General features: G+C 50.0%; 2 protein-coding genes across 3 annotated transcripts in view; both read left to right on the plus strand.

Annotated features, from left to right (window-relative positions):
• Positions 1–1,122: 1,122 nt before the first annotated feature.
• Positions 1,123–9,631, plus strand: NLE1 (notchless homolog 1). 2 transcript variants are annotated; one of them, XM_040617699.1, is made up of 13 exons: positions 1,123–1,159; positions 1,524–1,667; positions 1,752–1,969; positions 2,054–2,133; positions 2,407–2,483; positions 3,822–3,919; positions 5,362–5,554; positions 6,020–6,155; positions 6,539–6,585; positions 6,729–6,931; positions 7,890–8,049; positions 8,131–8,201; positions 8,704–9,631. In XM_040617699.1, exons 1-13 carry the CDS (start codon positions 1,151–1,153, stop codon positions 8,714–8,716), a joined length of 1,449 nt encoding a protein of 482 aa, XP_040473633.1. In that variant the 5' UTR covers positions 1,123–1,150; the 3' UTR covers positions 8,717–9,631. The 2 variants fall into 2 exon arrangements, with proteins under 2 accessions (XP_040473633.1, XP_040473642.1); XM_040617708.1 differs by lacking the exon at positions 1,123–1,159 and having other exon boundaries at positions 1,590–1,667; positions 1,792–1,969.
• Positions 9,632–15,412: 5,781 nt separating this feature from the next.
• The window catches only part of ULK2 (unc-51 like autophagy activating kinase 2), a 40,270-nt gene continuing 34,858 nt past the window's right edge, over positions 15,413–20,824 (plus strand). Inside the window, exons 1-3 of the mRNA XM_040617720.1 lie at positions 15,413–16,158; positions 17,482–17,574; positions 18,840–18,881. Of these exons, the coding sequence (XP_040473654.1) occupies positions 16,066–16,158; positions 17,482–17,574; positions 18,840–18,881 (228 nt within the window). The 5' untranslated portion in view covers positions 15,413–16,065. The remainder of the gene's footprint in view (positions 16,159–17,481; positions 17,575–18,839; positions 18,882–20,824) is intronic.

Consider the following 20,824-nt stretch of genomic DNA (forward strand, 5'->3'; position numbering starts at 1 on the left):
CGAAATACTAAATAAGAAGGTGTTTTAATTGCAGGCCATGTAAGAAGTTGGCTGGGAAATGGGTAGAATGGGCAGCGCTTGGTCCTGTGGTGCAGTATTGAACAACCCATGTACATTTGAATCCTGCATGGGAGTGCTAAACCTCACCTGTTCTGCACACAACGCTGACTCCTTTTTCCACCTTTCCAACCAGCTGAGTGTGTTGAGGGATTACAGGCCACAAGTTTAGGTACAGATATGGCTCAGGGCTGCGTTTCCCTTAGCTGCTGTGCTGCCTGGGCTGGAAGTGGCCAGACCCAGCATGAGGGGCTCAGCTTAGCTTGGGTCAGCTCAGTATGAAACGCCTGCAGTGCTGCTGCTGATAACATCCATGAACAAGAGATGGGAAAAATCCCTGTCAGGGCTTGGACCTGTCCATGGGGTCTAGCCCTGCTTTTCAAGAAGAAGGCAGCATGCTGGCGGCTGCTGCAGACCAGCCAAGTGCCTGCTCGGGGCAGCTTCTCAAAGATGCTTTGTTTGAGTGGTGGCCCAGGGTGAAGCATAGCTTTGTTGTTGGTTTAGGCCCACCTGCCAGTTTTTCATTTTCTCTTTATATGCAGTGTTTAGATTTGATGGAGCATTGATCATGGGGGTTACAGATGTCTGATGCTCTGTGGTGGTTACCAGTTTGTGTGGGATGGGATGGGGACACTGAATTTCTTGCTGTGTTACCAGTTTGCCTGGCAGGTTTAAGTCTCTCCTAGCGCAGGGTCTCCCTCCTTCCCCTCCAGCCCAACGAGCCAGTGTTTATATGCTGGATAAACCACGCCTGACTGCAGCTCCCGCCCTTCTCCCCTTTACCCTGAGGGGTTTACACACGGTGCAGCTGGGCAGGTAGTGGCATTGGATTTCGTACTGGAACGGGATATTTGGGATATGTTTTTCCTGGGTTTGCTGCTGTTTATTTTAGAAACACAATAAAAAGCACCTGTGTGGGCACCACGGAACATGCCGCGGAGCAGCCGAGGCCCCCGGGGCCGGGCGCGCCCATCTCGAGCGGGCGGCTCCCGGCGGGCGCTGTCCCACCGCCGACCGCTGGGGGGCAGCAGCGCCGCGCTCAGGGCCCCCGCCCCGCCGCTCCGCTTCCGGCCCACGTGGGCCGCGCACGCACATGGCAGCGGTGAGCGGGAGCGGGGCCGGGGTGCGCCGGGCGGGTGGATGGGGGGCACCGGGGCCGCGGGCCGGGGCGCACCGGGCGGACAGAGGGGGAGGGGGAGCGGGGCTGCGGCTGCACATGAGTGCCGGAGGGGTGGGGATGCTGGGGCACTCCGAGGCCTCCGCACCCCCCTGGGGCTCCCCTGTGGGGCTCCTCCCGCCCCCGGCCCGCGTGGGGGTCCCGGTCGATGTAGGGGGTTTCTCCCTCCTACGGGGTTCCCGCCGGGTTCCCCTGCAGCCGCCCCTTCTCCCCGCCGCGGGTTTCGTTGCCGGGGGGAGCTGCGGGGCTGCCCGGCGGGATTCCCGGCCCTGAGCCCGGCGTCCCGCAGAGCATGTCGCCGGACGAGGATGTGCAGCGGCTCCTGATCCAGTTCCGGGATGAAGCGGGGGAGCCCCTGGGTTCCCCCTTCGATGTCCCGGTCACCATCACCCCGGACAAGCTGCAGCTGGTCTGCAACGCCCTCCTGCAGAAGGTGAGACACCCCCCAAGCTCCCCCAGCACTCCCGAGCCCAGCCCGAGCCACCCCTCGCTGCCCCTCCTGACCTTTCTCCCCCAGGATGAACCGGTGCCTCTGGCTTTCTTCGTCCAAGATGCAGAGATCGTGGCGTCGCTGGAGAAGACCCTGGCAGGGCAGAGTGTAGAGACAGAGAAGGTCCTGGACATCATCTACCAGCCACAGGCGGTGTTCAGGGTGCGGGCGGTGACCCGCTGCACCAGCTCACTGGAGGGGCACACTGAGGCTGTCATCTCGGTGGCCTTCAGCCCCACGGGAAAGTACGTGGCTTGGGGCTCGGCAGCAGCCGCTGTTCCCCTGCCCCGGTGACGCCACACTCAGCCGGGCTCTTCCTCCTCTCCCAGGTACCTGGCAAGTGGCTCAGGAGACACCACCGTCCGTTTCTGGGACCTCAGCACGGAGACACCACAGTTCACAGCCAAAGGTGGGTGCAGGGGTGTCCCGGGAGGGCAATTCCTGACCCCCTCCCTCGTGGACCCCCTGCCTGCTTGTGGGGAAAAGCAAGGCAGAACCTGGGGGCTGGCTGAGCCGCACAGCTGGTCTCTTTGGCTGAGGAAGCGGAGGAAGAGGGGCCGGCCAGGAGGAACAGGGAGGGTTCCCCCAGCTCCAGTCCTGCCTTGGAGCGGCTATGTGCTGGGACACTGGGGACAGGCGGTCGCAGCCCTTCATTCACACCTGCTCGTGCTCTCTGTGCCAGGTCACCGGCACTGGGTGCTCAGCATTGCCTGGTCGCCCGACGGCAAGAAGCTGGCCTCGGGCTGCAAGAACAGCCAGGTATGTGTTGGCTCCCTGCTCCCTTGGTGCGGGGCTGGGGGTGCTGTGGGACCACGAACACGCTCTGCAGCCCTGTCCTGAACTGAAATGAAACCTGTCAAGGGGCCGTGGGGGACTAGGGGTGAAGACTTGCCTTTTCTGGGGTGTGAGGGATGTATCCAGTTGTTTCGAGCGGGATGCCTATTTCCCAGAGGAGCTTTGTGCATGGATGTGTTGCAGCCCTTGCAAGTAGTTTCTCCAAACTTTGTGCTGGGCAGGGCTCTGGCTTTGTCACCTCTGTAGACCTCTTGCTGCTGAGCCCTGCTGTCCTGTTGCAGATGATTTTCCCTCCACGCAGGAAAGAGTCCAGGCTTTAAACATGGCCCTTGGCAGCCGGCTCCATCATGGGGGAGGTGTCTGGAGCAAGAAAGGGTATCGCCGGCCAAGCCAGGGCTGCTGCTTGCATGACCCAGATGTGCAGCGACAGTCTGTTTTGCAGTGCTCCCGCTCAGACGCAGCAAAATTCCCTCTTGAAGGGGGCCCTGCCCCAACTATGGGGCAAAATGCTTGTGCTTGAGGTGCAGGTGGAATTGTCAGGGGAAGCAGGAGCACTCGATTAAAACAGTCAGTAACTTGCTGAGCTGCAGAGGGATGGTTGCTTGCCCTGACCTTTGAACAGTCTGGGAGTGACCACAGAGCTGCTGAGCGCTGCTGTCCCACACTTGGTCTCTGAGTGCCTGCTCCGTTGAGTGCTGTGACACCAGCCCCCAGGGAATGGGTGGCCAGCCAGGGTGGCTCTGCCGTGGTTTGGTGCTGGTCTGGCATTATTCTAACCCAGGGAGTTGCTTGTCCTGTTTCCCTGTTTCTTCCAGGTTCTGAAATAGGAGATGACTAATGCCTTGGCTCTTTGGATGAACATTTATGTAGAGAGAGAAAAAACAAGAGAAAGCCAGCATGTGTCTCGCCCACAGAATCCGATAATAAGTAGCATTTAGTGCGCTCTGGCTTTCATCGCACTCTGCAAACATTCACTGACTCTGGCACAGGGTGTCGGAAGGCTCGGGCTGGCTTTTTGGGGACCTATATTGGTTTTACATTAAGGCAGGTATTTTTGTACCAGCAGTGTTTTAGACAGAGTAGAGGGCAATCAGGTCTCATTCTTTGAGACGTCAGCTGATTGCTGCAGGGATCTGGAAAGGCATCCAGCCCTCCTGCTTCCCTCCCTTTCTGCTCCCTGCTTTTGCCAATGTAAATCTGACACCAAGGACACCTATGATTTCTAAATGGAGCTCGAACGTCCCTGGGATTGACATGATGTGTGTGGTCTGACGCGACCCTCTTGCCTCCTCTCTTGGACAGATATTTCTCTGGGACCCAGCCACTGGCAATCAGATCGGCCGGGTGCTCTGTGGCCACTCCAAATGGATCACATGTCTGTGCTGGGAACCGCTCCACATGTAAGTGAAGGGCCAGCCCAGCCCTTCCCCTTTACTCGTATGGAAAAGAGCAGCCTGACCCGAAGAGCACTGTTCCTGTTTGCCTTCCTCCTGTTATGGGAGAAGGGGTACGTGCGGGAGAATGGCCCTCAAAGTGGGCCAGAAAAAGGCATCTAGCTCTGAGCCAGGAGCTCCAGGTCCCAGCTGGTGCTCACAGTCCTCATGAGTAGCTGGGGAAGTCACTGCCAGGCTGTGCCTGTTCTCCCCTGTATAAAAGACATACCTGCCTATGGAAAACAATGTTTTCATGGTGCTGGGCAAACATTTGATGTGCTCCTCTCCAACGTGCTGAGCTGGGAGCAGGAAAGCCTGCCGCGTGGTGCCCAAGCTTAGGCTTTCCAGAGCACTCCCTTTCTGCTATCCTGAATCCTGGTTGCCTCTGTCATCCTGTTTATCATGAGGGCTGATTAACTGTACAATCCCCTTATCCCTTAGATCAGCTAAAGCTCTGTCTGGGAGAGATGGATGGAGGGGGACAGTTGTAGCCAGTAATCCAAGACATTATAGAAATAAATAAATAGAAATAAAAAGGGCCACTTCAGGGCAGAGCCCTGCAAATTGAATTTGCCAGTAGGAAACTCCAGCTATTTGCAGACAATTAACTGGATTATAAAGGAGGATGAGGAAATGGAGAGGAGGGAGATGACCCTGCTGGGGCTCCACTTCTGTTTCTCCAGCCAGCAGTGCTCCCTGCTCAGTTCCTGCACAACAGGAGGGGCTGTGCTCTTCTTCACTCTTACTGGTGCCAGGGACCATTTTGACATTAAAACTGTGTTGAGTGGTAAAGATGCTGTGTAAAGGATGGAGGGCTGTGGCTCCCCTGGCCTTGCTGTGTTCTGGCCAGCTGCTTCGAGATGTGTTAAATTTGCCCCAGAGCCACATGGATGGATGTTGCTGCTCTCAGCCCTGACAGCACTTTGTGTCCGCAGGCCGCCACGTTTCCTGCTGGCAGTGAAGCATGGCACAGGCAGGAGAGCATTCACTGTTCCCGTTGCTACTGGTCTATGCTACTTCGTAAGGCAGATGGATACCCCTGCCCAGGGCTCTCCCCAGCCAGTGCCCGGGGAAGGTGCCAGTTTGTGGTCCCCTTGTTAGCCAGCAGGTTAACGATGCCTCTTGTGAAAATAAGTTCATTGCCAAGGGTTCAGGTACCAGGTTTACCTTGGATTGATGCCTCTAGTATCGATTTGGAGGGAAGCATATGTCTGCCTTTCCCCCAGCTTGTAGGATCTTGTTCTCTAGGTCAGCGCTCTGCTACTGCCTAGCCTCTGATCTTAAACCAAAGGAGAAAATTGTTTGTTACTGACTTCTGGACTGTTGAATCCTCTGGGGCTGGTGGGGGAAGAGTTTGGCAGAGAAGCTGCATGCGCTGCATAAATGGATTTGATCTTCTTCTTACCCAGAAACCCAGAGTGCCGCTACCTGGCAAGTGCCTCCAAGGATGGCAGCATCCGCATCTGGGACACACTGATGGGCAGGTGTGACAAAATCCTTACAAGCCACACGCAGTCAGTGACGTGTGTGAAGTGGGGGGGCGATGGCTTGCTCTACTCATCCTCCCAGGACAGGACCATCAAAGTCTGGAGGAGCCAGGATGTAAGTGAGGCGGGCAGCCGTGAGGCTGCTGGTGAAGGGGGCTGGACACGCTGTGTTGTAGCTTTGCCCTTCCTGGCATGGCTTGTGCCCTAAAAGTGGAGGTGCAGGGTGGGTGCTGTATCCTCTTGACCTGTCAGAACCTGTTTCTTGACACCATTTGGAAGGAGTAGCTGTTGTGCAGTGCTTTCATCGCTAAAAGTGTAAAATGGGTCTGAAATCTAGAAACATCCCTGGAGCCACCTGTGCTGGTGGGTTCCTTGTAAAGCCCTGTGGGAAGCTGGTTCGTGAAGCTCAACGGTGTCATTTCCTCCCTGCTAAGCATGGCTACAGCCCTGCCTGCAGCTTGGGCAAGAGAGTGGGTTTGGAAAGTTTAGGGCTGGTTCTTGTCACCCAATGGGTCTGGTAGGTCCTGTGCAGTCTGGCTCTGTCCTGCCCATCCCTCTAAATGGGTGGTTTTGTTTCCAGGGGGTCCTCTGCCGCACCTTGCAGGGCCACGCTCACTGGGTGAACACCATGGCCCTTAGCACTGACTATGTTCTCCGCACCGGTGCCTTTGAGCCAGCTGAAGCCACCATCAACCCACAGGATGTAAGCGGCTCCTGTAAGTGCAGCACCCGTGATGTAGGCTAGGGGAGGCAGTGGGGAAGACAGTGAGGAGACCTGATGTATCTTCTAACACTGCCACGAGACGAAGCAATCCTGAGAGCTGGGAGCAGGTCCTGCGCTGGTGTCGGTTATGCTACTAGCCATGATCTTCCTTGCCCGAGCACAGGGTTGAGCAGTCTGGGGGCTGGGAAGGCCACTTTGTTTTCAAGGGCTTTTGCTCCTAATGTTGCTCTTGGCAAAGAGAAAGTGGGTGAGCAGTCATAAATGCATTTGCTTGGCCCTCAGAGCCAGGATTGGAACAAGCATCACAGGGTTATAAAGTTTCCTTTCACTGAAGGACTACAAATCTTTCTTTCCCTCTCCCTTTCATTCTTTCAGTGGCAGAATTGAAGGACAAGGCACGGCAGAGGTATGACCAAGTCAGGGTAAGTCCCTTGAACCCCTACTATAATTTCTAACACTGCTATTACAGACTTGCACAGTTGGCTATTGACCCCAACACTGGTGTGCTTTTGAGCTCTCCACACCTGGCTTGTACAAGACTTGGGCTCTTTCATCCCTTTCTCAGGGCCAGGAACCAGAAAGGCTTGTCTCGGGGTCAGATGATTTCACGCTGTTTCTTTGGAGACCAGCAGAAGACAAGAAGCCACTGGAGAGAATGATGGGCCACCAGGCTTTGATTAACCAAGTCCTCTTCTCACCAGACACACGGATAATAGCTAGTGCTTCCTTTGACAAGTCCATAAAGCTCTGGGATGGTAGGACAGGAAAGTGAGTTGGTTTGTTCTGTTACAGAGGTGGTACCCATGTAGGGTCTGCATGTAATGTACAGGTTATGCAGAGGTGGGCCCCAGTGTCATTGCCAGCAACTCCCTGGTGTGTTCTGCATCTCTGTAGCCCAAACTCATGCAAAGTAGTTTTGCTGCCTCTGCCTCTCTCTGCCCTTGGGCAGTCCCTTGTCTAGCTCTTCTTGTGTTATGGGGTCTGTGCTTGGCTGGGTGCCTGCAACCCCACTGTTACCCAGCCACAGCGCTGTCTGGCACCCGTGCGGCACATGCTGCCTGCTGCAGGGTTGGTTCTCAGGGGCAGACTCTGCTGCGGTGAGATGGGATGTTCCACTTGGCTGATCTCCTGAAGATGTGTGCATTGCACACTGTAGACAGACCCAGTTTGCATGGTTCCTGTGCTGGAGAACAGCTCATTCTGAACAATGCAAATTCTTGTTGGTGCTGGTGGTGTTTGGATGCTCCTATAGTCCAGCTTCTAATCTTCAGCTAGAGTATTGAGGAGCTCTCTGGGCCATCAGTCCTTCCCTTCAAATGCATATCAGCCTGTATCAAGTATAAATCAGCCTTTATACCGATGAGCTTGGGTTTCGTATCAGTAATTTTAATGGTTCTTCTAAATCCAGGCTGCTCAGCCAGAGAGGAAGAACACATTTGTGTAGTAAGACTGGTGTTACCTGCAGGATAAGGGTTTCTTGGCAGCAGAGTTGAGATGAAGAGCTGTCCTTGACAAGGCTCTGAGCCCATCTGGGAGGGGTTTTAGACAGATTGAACCACCTATGGTTTCTGTATTGCAATTGACTGCCTTGTGTGTGCTGGGCATCTCATGACTGTGCTTGCTTGCTTGCACATGGAAAAGAAACATGAAGGCTGGGCAAGGGCAGGTTTGGAACAAACCCAGCTGCCTGCTTCTCCAACAGCTTCTTCATACCTGTCTGCACCAGGTACCTGACATCACTGAGAGGGCATGTCTCGGCTGTGTATCAGATCGCCTGGTCAGCTGACAGCCGCTTGCTGGTGAGCGGGAGCAGTGACAGCACGCTGAAGGTCTGGGATGCCAAGATGAAGAAACTGGCCATTGATCTTCCAGGCCATGCAGATGAGGTGAGGTGTCTGGACTGAGGTGTTTGAAAAAGGCAGGAATGACTCCTCCCAGCAGAGATAACTGTTTTTCCCTAATACTAGGTGTATGCGACGGATTGGAGCCCAGATGGACAGAGGGTCGCGAGTGGAGGGAAGGATAAATGTTTGCGGATGTAAGTAACATGTTGTCTGTCCATAGAGGATGTGACAGTTGCTCCATGTGTCCTTCAGAGCTGCAGTCTCCTTGCAGACACCTGCATGGTTAGGGCATGGTTTTGGCTCTCTTGCAGATAGCACAGTGCTGGGCCAAATTCCAGCCTGGAGACCTGACCTCCCTTAGGGCAGGAACTGCTGCTGTCTCCTGGGAGATGAATAGAAAGCAAGAGTCCCTCCAGCTGAGCAGTCAGTGGTGAAATTTGACTCAGATGTTTTGGCTCCTGGAGAGGGGAAGGAACAGTTGTACCAGTCGGTCAGACCCTTCCTTTCTCACCTTCCTTCGTCTCCTAGTTAATGCAGACAGACAAATTCCTGTGAGCTGGTTGCCATTTGACCATGGCTGATGAAGGAACCCGGTCCCCAGGCACCCCCCTGTGCTGCTGTCATACGGTACCTGCTGGCCTGTGTGGCAGTGTTGGTGCCAGACCACTGGGACACAGCAGCTCTTTCCATTTGCAGATGGCGTCGATAGGAGCAGTGACACGAAGCTGTCGGTCCTGTCATAAGCTGGGCTGCCCTTAGCACAATCTGCCTGGGAGATCTGCAAGGAGATGGACGATGGAGGCTGACCCGAGCATGGCTCCCTGTTCCTGTTGACTGCTGTCTCTGATGGACTCTTTCCTTATATTTATTTAAGGAAATTTTAATTCTAATTCTTATTAAGAGCTGTGCTTTGAAGGATGATTTCCTCTGAACATTATAGGAGGAATGTCTCATCTGCCTCCATCTCAATTGGCTTTTTATTGAAACTTCAGCCTTACAGTTGCCTGCTGCCTTGAAAGAGGCAAGCAAAGGGTGGGGATGGCTTACATCCTTTCTTGATGCGTGAAGAATCCTGCAGAGGCTTTTAGTGGGAACAGTAAGGGTTGTCCTTGTGTGACCTTCAGAGAGGGAGAGAGGAAGGGGAAAATTCAGCACATCGTTGCATTGCAGAAGTCTGCTCTGCTGTATGCCTGGGACAAAGATCTGAGAATAAGGTCCTGGGGCTTCTCATTCCAATTCCAGTAAGGTTTTGCCTTTCCACTCAGCCCATTTCCCTGTGGGCTGTGCTGAGCATTATCTGGTAGTGATCCTCTGGAACCACAGCAGATATTACTCATTTGCTCATCTGCTCAGGGTGCAACAGGCATGGACTTGAAAGAGCTGCTAGAGCTGTGCAGAGGTTTTAGGTCCCAATAGTTCTTGGAAATGGGGAGATGAGGCATTTGTGCCTCTGAACAGGGGAGAGCACCCGTTTCCTGTCCACTGCCAGCTCAGCAGGAAGGAAGGAAGGGGTGGGGAAGGGGAAGAATAGAGCAGGTGATTGGGTGGTGTTTGTCCCTTGCCTTGGATACGTGCTGACAGCAGGGCTGGGACTGTCACAATAAATGGCAAAACTTCCATTGCAGAATTGGCTCCTTCTGGAATTGCTCGAGTGCATTTACTTGCCCAGTGGGTGAGAGGGATTCACACTGGCAGTTACATATTTGTAAGCTTGCTTATGAGTTGTTTTTTATAAGTCAGTTCAGGCTTTCAACAGCCATGAGGCGAACAGAGCTGGATTTAGTTTATTTCCAGGGTGCTTCCCGTGCAAATCAAGATACGATTATATAGGTGTAGAAGTTGTATTGTCAGATTTAGTTGCAGCAAGATAGCACGTAAACCAAAACGTTCTCCAAAGCTTTCATACAGCAGTTGCTACTCAGTGATTACTACAATGCAGAACAGGAGTTTGGGTCTCAGATGCTTCCCAGCTGCAGAAGATATATTTTAGGACTTTATTCCTGCTGGGAGGATTGATTTGGAGAACTAAGAGGGGGTGGTGCAGTAATGGCCATTTGCTTGTCTGCAGATGAGCAAAAGACTGGAACAAAGGGTTAAATCTTTAATATGACTGAGAACACCAATTGCAGTTCCTGTTGTTAGTATCTCTTTCTGCCAGTCAAGTCAGCAGGCTCTATCTTCATGCTATCTTTTGGGAAGAACTCAATATCCTGTACCTGCTCTTTCATTAACGTGCTTCCTCCAGCTGGTTCTTGCTGACGGTGAGGGCTGTGTTGCATCCATCTGCATAAACAAAACCTTTCTTAATTCACTAAGGTAAATGTTGTGGGACAGGGTGATTTAAAACTGGCTGATAATTCTGCCTCCCCAGACTGATATGCCCTTGGGAAGGAGAGGAGCACACATGCATTTGACGGATATCTGGTAACAGCTGAGAAGCCTGCCTGTTTTGCAAGTTTTTTGGGCTGTCTGTGCTAAAGGGATCAATCCACCCATGGGAGTTCAGCTCTGTGTCCAGGTTTGACTTGCTGAAAACAGCAGCTTCTGCAGCTCCTGGTCATATGTGGCTGTTTCTGAAGGAAGAAGCATCGTTCTCTGCTTCCTCTCCCAAAGTGCTGCATGGAGTCATTGTGCCCTGTTAATCCATGGTGTGTTTTGTGTCAGAATGGAGATGTATCAGAGCTGGGGGAAGTGACCCTGCCTGTGGGGACTGGCTCTGCTGGCTTTGTGTACCTAAAAACCACTTCCTTGTCCACTGATTTTCCAAACCAAAGCAATTGCTGTGCCCTCTGACAGTGCTCTGAACTGAGGCTAGCTCCTGCCGTCCCATCAGACTCTGCTTCTGTGACACTAGGAACCAAACAGCCCTATTGAAGTGCACCTTTCTAATGCTGGAGCAGAAAGGTTTTCCAAAGCAAAGTGAGACCTCCTGAAGAAAGAGAGGGCCTTGCAACTAAGTTTACACCAAAATAAGCAATTTCAGCCATAATCTGTCTTTGACCAGATAGCGGGTAATTTTGAACCACACTGTGATGGGTTTGCATGTACACCAAGATCATGTCTTCCTAAGCAGCTGCTACTGTTTTTATCATTCATACAGTACCAGCCTTCATGCATACTAAGTGCTGGCCCTGTTCCAGCTGTATTCCTAAGCAATCCCGTAACACTTCTCCCAGTTTTATTTGAATGCTGCATTTCCCGGGCCTCATTCTGCAGTCTTGTGCACTGAGGAAGAGCTGCTGCTCTTTCCTTTGGAGGCGGCTCCTTTTTGGCAGGAAGTGAAGCAAGCATGTGACCTCCCTCACTCTGCTGGTGATGTGAGCTTTAATTAGCTAATTTTTAGAATTGCAGGTGCAGATTTGTGTTGACGGTGGTGGTAATGGGGAACACATTATTTTTTGTGAAAGGACAAATCTAGAAGGTGGGCTGGAGCTTTCTGATAGTGATGTGGTTCCCAGAAAAGCAAACCATACAAAAAACCTACTGGAACACTTGAACTTTTCCAATGCTGTGTGCTAGGAATCTCAGTATCCGTTGCTGTGTTTCAATGCAATTTCTCCCGAGTGCCTTGTTAAGCATACCACACAAGTGTGCCTACCACAAGGGTGGTGTTTTTCACTGGTAATATAAGAATAATTTTAAGCATATCCAGAAACTGGTCCTGTGGAGCCCTTTGACACTTTCTTCTTTAAAAGCTGTGATAGTTCAGCTGATGCCACCATTAATTTTGTTACAAATCCCTGATGGGAGGACAGTGACGATAAGGACTGGGAAGCATGCCAGTCCTCTGAGAGAGGTTTACCTGTCTAGTGAATGCCTGGGTACGATGGAGGGGGGGTGGGGGGAAAGGAAGGAGAGAAGAAAAATGGTAAGAACACCAAGAGTGAAGTAGATTGTTTGGGATAGCACTGAGATGAGCAGGATGGTGCCAGACTCCTGCCTTTGGGGGTTGATTTAGATAAGTGAGGCCTTAGCATCCTTATGAAAACTGTTCTTGGGGCTGTGTGTTCTGCTTATCCATGCAGGAGAGCTGGCCAAGTGGTGTACACATTGTGCTCCCTGGCTCCTTGGAGCCACATGTTCGGTTCTGCTCAACTGAGCTGATCTCTTGATTATTTTCCCAGATCAGTAATTTAACTTCCATGCGCATGTTTATAGCCTGGGGAGAGATAAAAGAAAAATCTTTCAATGAACAGGAAGGACATAATCTTCATTCATTGTTCTGCATGAACATTAAGAAAAGCAGTTGTCTTTTTGTTTTTCTTTGGGTCAGCCCAGGCATCATTCAGGTGATGTTTCTGCCTCAGAAAGGGCGGTATTCTGGTGGTATGGTAGAAAAGGGCTTGCTGTGAAGACCATTCACACTTTTGAGGATGAAAGTTGTTATGGAAACTCAGGACAGTGTTGTCTGTATTCTGGGGAGCTGCTACCAGCTGAAAGCATACTTCTGTGTACTGAGACAAGCAACCTAGAAGGTGCTAATTCCTTCCTAGATCTGTTGCTCTCGTGATCATGAGTCCTGGCTCAATCGGAGGGACTAATTTGCCTGAACCAATGTAGTGCAGCTGGGAGAGAGCCACAAATCCATCTCCAGTGCAGTTGCTCTGTTTTCTTCACTCTGACCCTGTAAATCAGTGGTCCTTGCTGAGCTGTAGGTCACTGGTAGTCTCTCTCAGTAGGGTGCAGCTCTTGCACCCTATGATGTTAAAAAGAAACAAACGCAAGACACAGTACTGTGGGCTTTTGAAGGATCACTGTGGTCAATTAGACATGGTACTGGTGCCCCCTGCCCAGCCATGCTTTTTGAGCATGCTGGGTATTTTATTGTCCTGCCGAGTGGCTTGTCAGAGCAGAGCAGTGCATCCCTCAGAATGCTGCAGGGCTGCCACCACCTGCCAGCGCTAAATGGCGGGTATCTATTCCTTGAGCAAGGGAGGAGCAGCATGAGCCCCATGGGATTATCCTGCGTTGCTCTCCCAGTCTTTGGTAATGAGGCTTCCTTTGGGAAAGGCTGGTGAATTCAGTATGTTCTGTCTCTGACCTCTTTCAGCAGCAAAAGCAAGTGAAGGTGCTGTTTGTAAGTAGGTTTATTGTAGTTTGCTTGTGCTGGATGACATCTAGAAACTCTCCCAGACACTAATCAAGGACCCAGCTGAAATGAGTGACCTGTGTGCAAATCCCACAGCCCTTCGTTGAGCGGTTTTCAGTCCTCAACCCGTTAAAATCCCAGTGCGACGGCAGTGTGTTTAGTTATTCTGGTCAAACCTCCCTGCCGCTCCTGGCTGTTTTGTCCTTGCTGTGCTGAAACAAACCTGCTCGAGGGCTCCAGCCCCATTACTAGGACAAAAGGACACCAGCCTTGCTGCTATGGAAGGGAAATGTGTCTCAGTTTTGAATTGTAATGCAGAATGGGTGGCTTAGAAATTCCTGTTCAAATTTCTCTGTTCAAAAGGCATCTTTCTGGATTTTTTTTCCTTTTTTTTTTTTAGCTTCCCTCAAGTGTAGCTTGTGACATTGACTTTGGGGTGAAGATACGCGCTGATGCTGAGAGGATTAATACTGAATGTGGGAATCTGTGGATGGCAATAAACAGCAAATTCTCAGCGAAATTATTTTCTGAATCAGAATATTTTAACACATTGAGACTTGTGGGCTTTTTCCTGGTTTTAAAGGGGCACTGTGAATACATACTAGAAAGTGTCTGTGTTACTACCAACACTTAATTCATTATGAACTTGGAATATTTTTACATCTTTTATTCCTTCCACAGGGGTGTTCTGAGCTGCTGCAATTAGTTGATCAGCTTTTCTTTTTCAGTTTTGTTTGTTAGGGTAGTGCCATGCATGGATTTTGGATGAGAGCTCAGAACTTCAGAAAATAAAGGGAGGATTCAGTCTTGAGGGGTTTAAAAGCCCTTTGGTTCTCTCTGGCACAAAACAGATGTCTCAGGATTCCTCTGATATCTCCATATAACGTCTAGAGCTTAAAAGCTGACAATATTCCCTTAAGAATCTTTTGCTGAATATTTTAATGTAATTGTCTTTGGAGAAGTCTTTATACTGTGGAGGTTTTGACATGGCACACAGTTCCTGTAGTGCCAGAAAGTGAAGGGAGATGGTGAAGGATAGGGAGAGGACCAACCATGTAACTCTCTGCTCAGTCTCTATTTCAGTCTAGTGGCACTGAAAGCAGACCCTGTATAATGTGAGAGAAGGTGCAGCACAGCTCTGTGGGGTCAGGGCTCTGCCCTGCGTGATCCCAAGGCACACCTTGTCAAATGGAGGGTTAATCGCTGCTGTGATGTCAAAGTGCCAAGGGGAGGTCTGGGACAGGCGGTGATATTGGGGAAGCCTGAAAGAGCATGCACAGGTGAAACTGGGACGTGGAGGTGGCGAGATGGAGAACACGGACAGGGGCAGAAAGCAGTGAGGAATGGAAAGCAAAGGGAAGGAGTGCAATTATGTAGATCTGTAGGTGAAGGTCAAAGGCTTCATGTGACTGGTGTGTGGTGGCTGGTTGTGTTTTTTTTAATGTTTGTAATGTTGCTGTAAACAGCCCCAGGCTGACCTAAAAGTGCTGCAGGGCAGAGGCTGTAAATTATAGACGTTGTTTTCCTTATAAAGAGAGCAAGTAACTTGAAGTGTCTTTGGCTTACAGTATTTTGCATGCTTGTTCCTCCATTGCTTCTCAATTCATTGGCGCTCCCTGTATTAGATCTGATGTAGAGCCTTACTTACTAATGGAGCAGGGACCGTGCTGAGAGGGTGCAACCCTGGAGTTGCTGGGTAAGCAGTATCACTGCCCTGTCAGCAAGGCAGGGTGGGACACACGGATCACATACCTGCCTTCCCGCCTCTGGCTGCTGCCTGACTCATGGCACTTGCCCTGCCTGGCTCAGTGCTGAGGGCTGCAAGCTGAGGGGCACCTACTCTTCTGGTTGCCCCTCTGCTTAGCCCTCACTGGCAGGTGGGCCTGAGGCTGCCAAAAGAACTGCTAAAGTGAAATACAGCAAGTGCTAAAAGTGGTAGCTGGGCTGGGGGGGCTTACCTCGAGCTTGGCCTTCCCGCCCCGGCTCTGAGGTGAGGAGAGGGGTGGGCGCCAGGGCTGGGCGCGCACCTTGTCCCTGAGGGGAGGACACGGCCCGACCCCGGGGGTGGGTTGGGTGCATGTGGGGCCGGAAAGGACCTGAGGGGAGGACGGGGCGGCGGGCTCAGCCGCGGTGTCCTGAGGGGAGGACGGCGCGGCCGGACTCGGGGCAGAGCACCCCCCTGAGGAGATGGCGGCGGATGGACCCCGCCTCGCGCTCTCGCCGGGTTAAACGGGGTGAGGCACTCTTTAGCCGTCGGCGGAAGCAGCCGAGCGCTGGGGCCTGCGCGATGCGGCCTATAAAATGCGTGGGGTGGCGCGGAGGTCTGGGCAGTCGGAGCTGGGGGTCGCTGCTCGCGGATCGCTTGGGAGACGCTGACGGAGTGGCAGGAGCCTCAGGAGGCGGTGACGGCCTGAGAGACCCCCGTCTGCACCCTCGCTGCTTCCTCCCCTCCCGCGCGGGGGGCGGCGGCGACAGCGACAGACACCCCCGGAGCCTCGGGCCGCGCCTCCCCCCGCCCTGCTGGATGTTCTGGGGCTCGGTCCCTGAGGGGGGCCGCGGCGTCGGCAGTCCCCGCTGTGGCGGGGCCATGGGGGCCGGCAGCGGTAGGGCGTGGAGACCCCTTCCCCGCTGAGGAGGCCCCTCGTCCCGGCGCCGATGCCGCGCTGTGCCCTCACACCCGGCTGCTGAGAGACTTCCCCCCCCATCCCCCTTCCCCGCCTTACCCTCCCCATGCCAGACGGAGCCCCTTGCCTCGGAGACGCCCTGCAGCAGCCCCGCCGGCCCGGGGGTCTGCGGCTGCCCCCGCGGTATGAGAGGAGCTGCCCTCGCCGCCGGGGGCAGCCAGGAGAGGGGCAGGCTCCCACCCCGCCGCCGGCTGCCGTGAGGCGGCTGTAGCTGCCTCAGCTGGAGGAAGAGCCCCTTTGTTTTCCTCCCTCCTTCCTTCCCGGGGCTTCATGCCCCGCTGAGGGATGATGGAGGTGGTGGGGGACTTTGAGTACAGCAAGAAGGACCTGATAGGACACGGAGCCTTTGCTGTGGTCTTCAAAGGTCGCCACCGCAAGGTAAACAGCGATGGGCTTCGCCCGCAGCCGGAGCGGGGCTGGTTACACAACCCGGGGCCGGGGTCGCTCCGCGGAGCTCCTCCCGGTGGGTGACAGCCGGGGCGGCGCGGGGGGGAGTGTGTGCCCTCTGGGGAGTTTTATCGTGATACGGAGGTTTGGGGAGAAAAAAAGGAGAAAGACGGAAAGGTGCGGGGTGGGCTGAGGTAGCGGGGCGGGGGCGGCGGGGCCCGGGGCTGGGCCTGCGCCCGGGGCACCCCCGGTGGGCGGCCTGCCCTGCCGCAGCCCGCGGCGGCCCGGGAGCCGAGCAGCTCCCGGCTTCTATAAACGCTTTTTTTTTTTTCCTCTTTTTTTTTTTTTTTTTTTTTTTTTTTCCCTCTTCCTCCTAAAAAACCAGCAACCTATCCGCGTTCCCACCTCTCCCCTCTGCTGTTTGGTAGCTCCCTACCATAACGGCGAGCGGAGAGTTGCACTGTATGGGAGGCTGAGCCCTTTGTTTGTCAGGAGGGTCATGTTTATCTCGCTGGATAACGAGGGATCTAATGGAAAATTGTCTCCTTTGGGATTGGCTGAAGATTTCTTAAATTCAGAGGTGTCTGGTTTCCTGGCGTGGCTTGCTAATCGCCCCGGATATTCATAGTTACGTTATGGGTTCTTGATGCTGTGAGAGTTTATTCTGGTGTTGGTGCCTCAAGTGCTCAGCTTTCCAGAAAACAACTCCAGATTTATCATCATGGAGCATTAAGGCTGTGCTCTCAAGTTGGAGAGGCGCAGTGCAGTGATTTTGGGGTTAAAAAAAAAAAAGGGGGGGAGAAAGGAAAACAGGAACTTTAAAGGCCAACGGAGATGCTCTCACCTTACAAATAAATAGGCAATTTATTTTTAGATAACATATAAACAGACAATGTAGAATTTTACTTAAAAACCCAGATGTTTTCTTGTGCAATTTTCAGCTGTAGAGCATAAGAAGGCTGAAAATGGGAAGTCCTTAAAGGGAGAGTAAAAGTAACACAGTCAGTGAGAGAGGACTAAAAAGCAGAATAAATAGCACCACTACCAAAAAATAAATAAGATGTGATTATGTACTTCTGTTTTTTTAAAAGCTTTGGAATCTGTGAAAATGTAGTGTAGTTGCAGCTGGATTTTAATAGCTGTCTAAGCTATTGTGGAATGAAGTAGTTCTTGATGGTGTCATGTGACACAGTAGTCACTGGTGGGTAGAGTAGGGGTGATCTTGAAACTTTTTCTCCTGTGCTTTACTAGCTAGTTGTTGGATAAAGTTAAAAAGAGTATAAAACTGACCATACTTTTTTTGTTTGTTTCCAGAAAACTGATTGGGAAGTAGCCATAAAGAGTATTAACAAAAAGAACTTGTCAAAGTCACAAATCCTACTTGGAAAAGAAATAAAAATCTTAAAGGTATGTTAATTTGCAGTGATTTTTAAAGCTGCTTTACTTGAAAAGAGACTGTTGACCTAGTTCATTCCAGGTCATGGATAGTAGCACAGTAATTGCTGTTCTGCTGTTTCTTTCTTTGTTACTTCCAGAGGAAATCCCGAACTAAAAAGACCAAGGGAAAAAAAAAAAAGATAATTTTTAGTTATAGAAACAGTCTCAAAACGGGCTATGGGCATGCTTTTATAGGTAAAAGTGGGAAATTGTTGTAGAACCAGTCTCCACACTTTGCTTATTGCACATGTAGAAAACTTTGTCCTTCAGGATGGCTAATGTGGCACCTTTCCCAAGCAGTGCATACAACAAAAGTCATAGCTGAGGGTAAAAAGTCTGTCTTTGATCTTTCTTCACCTTCTTTGCTTGAAGATGCCTTGAAAGCTAAAATCAGCATGCTGAATTTGATTCCTGAAGCAGTCTTCCCACTTCTGAGTTGTGTTAATCGACTTAAAATGCGTAGCGTGGCTCTAAAGAAGGAAATAAAATGGAGCATCGTTTATTCTTTCAACACTATTTTATGGAAATGTTTCCTTGGATGGTCTCTTAGCATTCTCCGCTCTCTGCAGTTAACAGTATCTGCTTCCACGTAGCTTTGCAGTAATAATTAGGGCTGCTTTCTTTCCATGTTCTTTCCAACCTTCTGAGATACAACACTATTTTATATACTAATATATACATATTATATTCTAGTATATTTATTATGTACCAGAAATTGTGGTGTTGGGTATATTAGTGTGCTACAAGTACTTAGCAAAGACAGATACTTTTTTTTTTTTGAGGAGTTACAAATAATTGCATAATCTGTCCTGTGACTTTTATTTGGTGTTACTTGGTTTGATTTCCTTTTTTTTGTAGAATGGTAAGGTTGACTTGAACGTTGTGTGGTTGGTTACTCTGCTAAGCAAGAAATTGAATGGGACTATAAAATTAAATTTAGTCATTTTCCAATATTCATTAAAGGATTTTGTGCTGTAGTACTTTCTGTAACAAGACATAGAAAATAAGTTCTGGAAGCAAATGTTTTTATAACCTCTGAAGATATTGCCTAATTTCCTGTTCCTGTAAATATTGTCTAAATAGCTGGGATTTCCTCCGAATTCCATCAGATGGTCTAAAAAAGATGCTACCTTTCTTTGTAAAGTTTGGTTCTCTTTGATTGTTGCCTAGCATATTAGATTTAAAATAATAATACTAAAAGGCTATTTTTGTAACGCAAATATTTTGTTTTACAGGAACTTCAGCATGAAAATATTGTAGCACTCTATGATGTCCAGGTAAAATATATTTTGATGTCTTTTTCTGCATTAAAAATTATTTATGAATGTATGATGCATATATATGTATGCCAAGTAGAAAGTTTTGAATGGCCATGTATTTTGTTGCTATAATCAGTTTGGTATTTAGAAAAAGAAATCCCGTTCCCTAAGCAGTGGCAGGGGAGTTCTCTCATCTTCAGCAAACTATGCTTTTATACCGTATTGGCTTGGTCTAACAAGCTTGGGATTGAAAGCTGTGAGGAATACAGTTTATTTCCAGGCAGCAGGGTCAAGTGGCACCCTGAGAACCTCTGCAGAGGTTGTTTGTGTAGCTGGGTCCTGTCTCCAGAGAAGAAGCATCAGCTGGGCTGGGAGCTCTGTCTGTGGCAGTAACTATTCTCCTGAATTAGCCTTGTTTCCCCGGCCCTATAATTTAATTGGAAAGTGGGTGTTTGTGGATAACGACTGAATACACCTGAAGGAAAATGTACTAGTAGGAGTTGATCTGAAGGGATGAAGCAAGTGACATTAAGAAGTCAACTTAAATTACTCTGTTGTAGAAAAGGAGCAGCATCTTTGATAACTCCGTAACCAAGAAATGTCATGTATAGCCCTGTATAGTCATGGTGAGGAAGAAGACCACGATTACGCATGTATATATTACTGTTGCCTGTGTACAAAAGGATAGGATGAAGTATAAAAGCCAAGCAGACATTTGAATCTTTTAAAGTAGGAGAAATAAATATTAAATTGTTTCAAATTATTGTCCTCTTTTTATTCCCAGGATTCTGCCTGATAAAGTGGAGGAGTCAGTTTTCTAGCCTATCTAGGGTAGTGTGTTCTACTTAGTAGGAAGTACATTTTTTGTATCCTAAGGCCTGCAAATGTTGAGTAAAGCTAAATATGATGTGATGTAGGTTATACAGCCATTTGTTCTGCTTGAATAAGAGCCATACATTTATCTCCTGGGCTCAATTCTAATCTTAAATACAGTTACGCTTATGAAAAAATTATGAAGAACCACCCATGGGGCACTGCATAGTTAAAGCAATGCAAAACAGACGTTTTGACCTTCTTCAATGTTTTGTGTCTTTACACATTTGCATCCTAAAAGGTTTTCAGCTTACATGTAGATGTGTATCTCTAGCCATAGAAACCTGTGTTCACGTGACCCATGCTAGGCAGCCTCAGGTTTTATTGTGTGTACGTGTCCTGTGGTGCTACTAACTTCCATTGACTTTTGGTACAGAGATGGATGTTCACATAGTAACAGACTGTGCATCACAGCTTCCCATTTGGATGTGTAGACTCTTTTCCCTCCTGGGACTTGACTTCAGAACTCTGCATTTTGCATGATACTAGCTGCTCTGAGAGGGAAAGTGTAGGCTTTTGTGCTTCTTGAAGAGACCAGTTTTTCCTGAGTATTGCGAAGTGGAAATCAACTCTCAGCATCCCACATTTAGTATATCCAGACATCTTAAAAGAAACTGGAATGGTTGAATGAGGGCACTGGTGTGTGAATAAGCAGCTAAATTTCAGATTTATCATTTACAGTTGTTTATATGTGAAGAATACTTACTCAGCTTTGCAGCTCAACCTGAGGGTAGTTGACTAGATAGGTATTTTTATGATTTAACATTTTGTATCGTCTAAGCCTTGGAGAGGCTCTTGCTTCTCTTGATTTATGTACAAAACATCCACAAGGGAAGAAAGCTGTACACCTGTCTATGGTTTCTTTACCCTAAAGGTTATTTATAAACATAACTTCTATGCTTTTCTCTTCTGCCACAGGAAAGAGTAACCTTAGAGTGACAGGACTTCTGGAATGATCAGTCCTGTATTCTCCATTTGAGAAGGGGGTGTTGTTGCTTGTCACTGACTATTGCATTTAAATAAAGTGAAAATTTAAAGCAAAGAGAAGGGAAAACCTGTGTCTCAAACCTTGGATATATTTCAAATGC

Source organism: Falco naumanni, chromosome 1 (genome assembly GCF_017639655.2).
Source record: "Falco naumanni isolate bFalNau1 chromosome 1, bFalNau1.pat, whole genome shotgun sequence".
Taxonomy (NCBI): Eukaryota; Metazoa; Chordata; class Aves; order Falconiformes; family Falconidae; genus Falco; species Falco naumanni.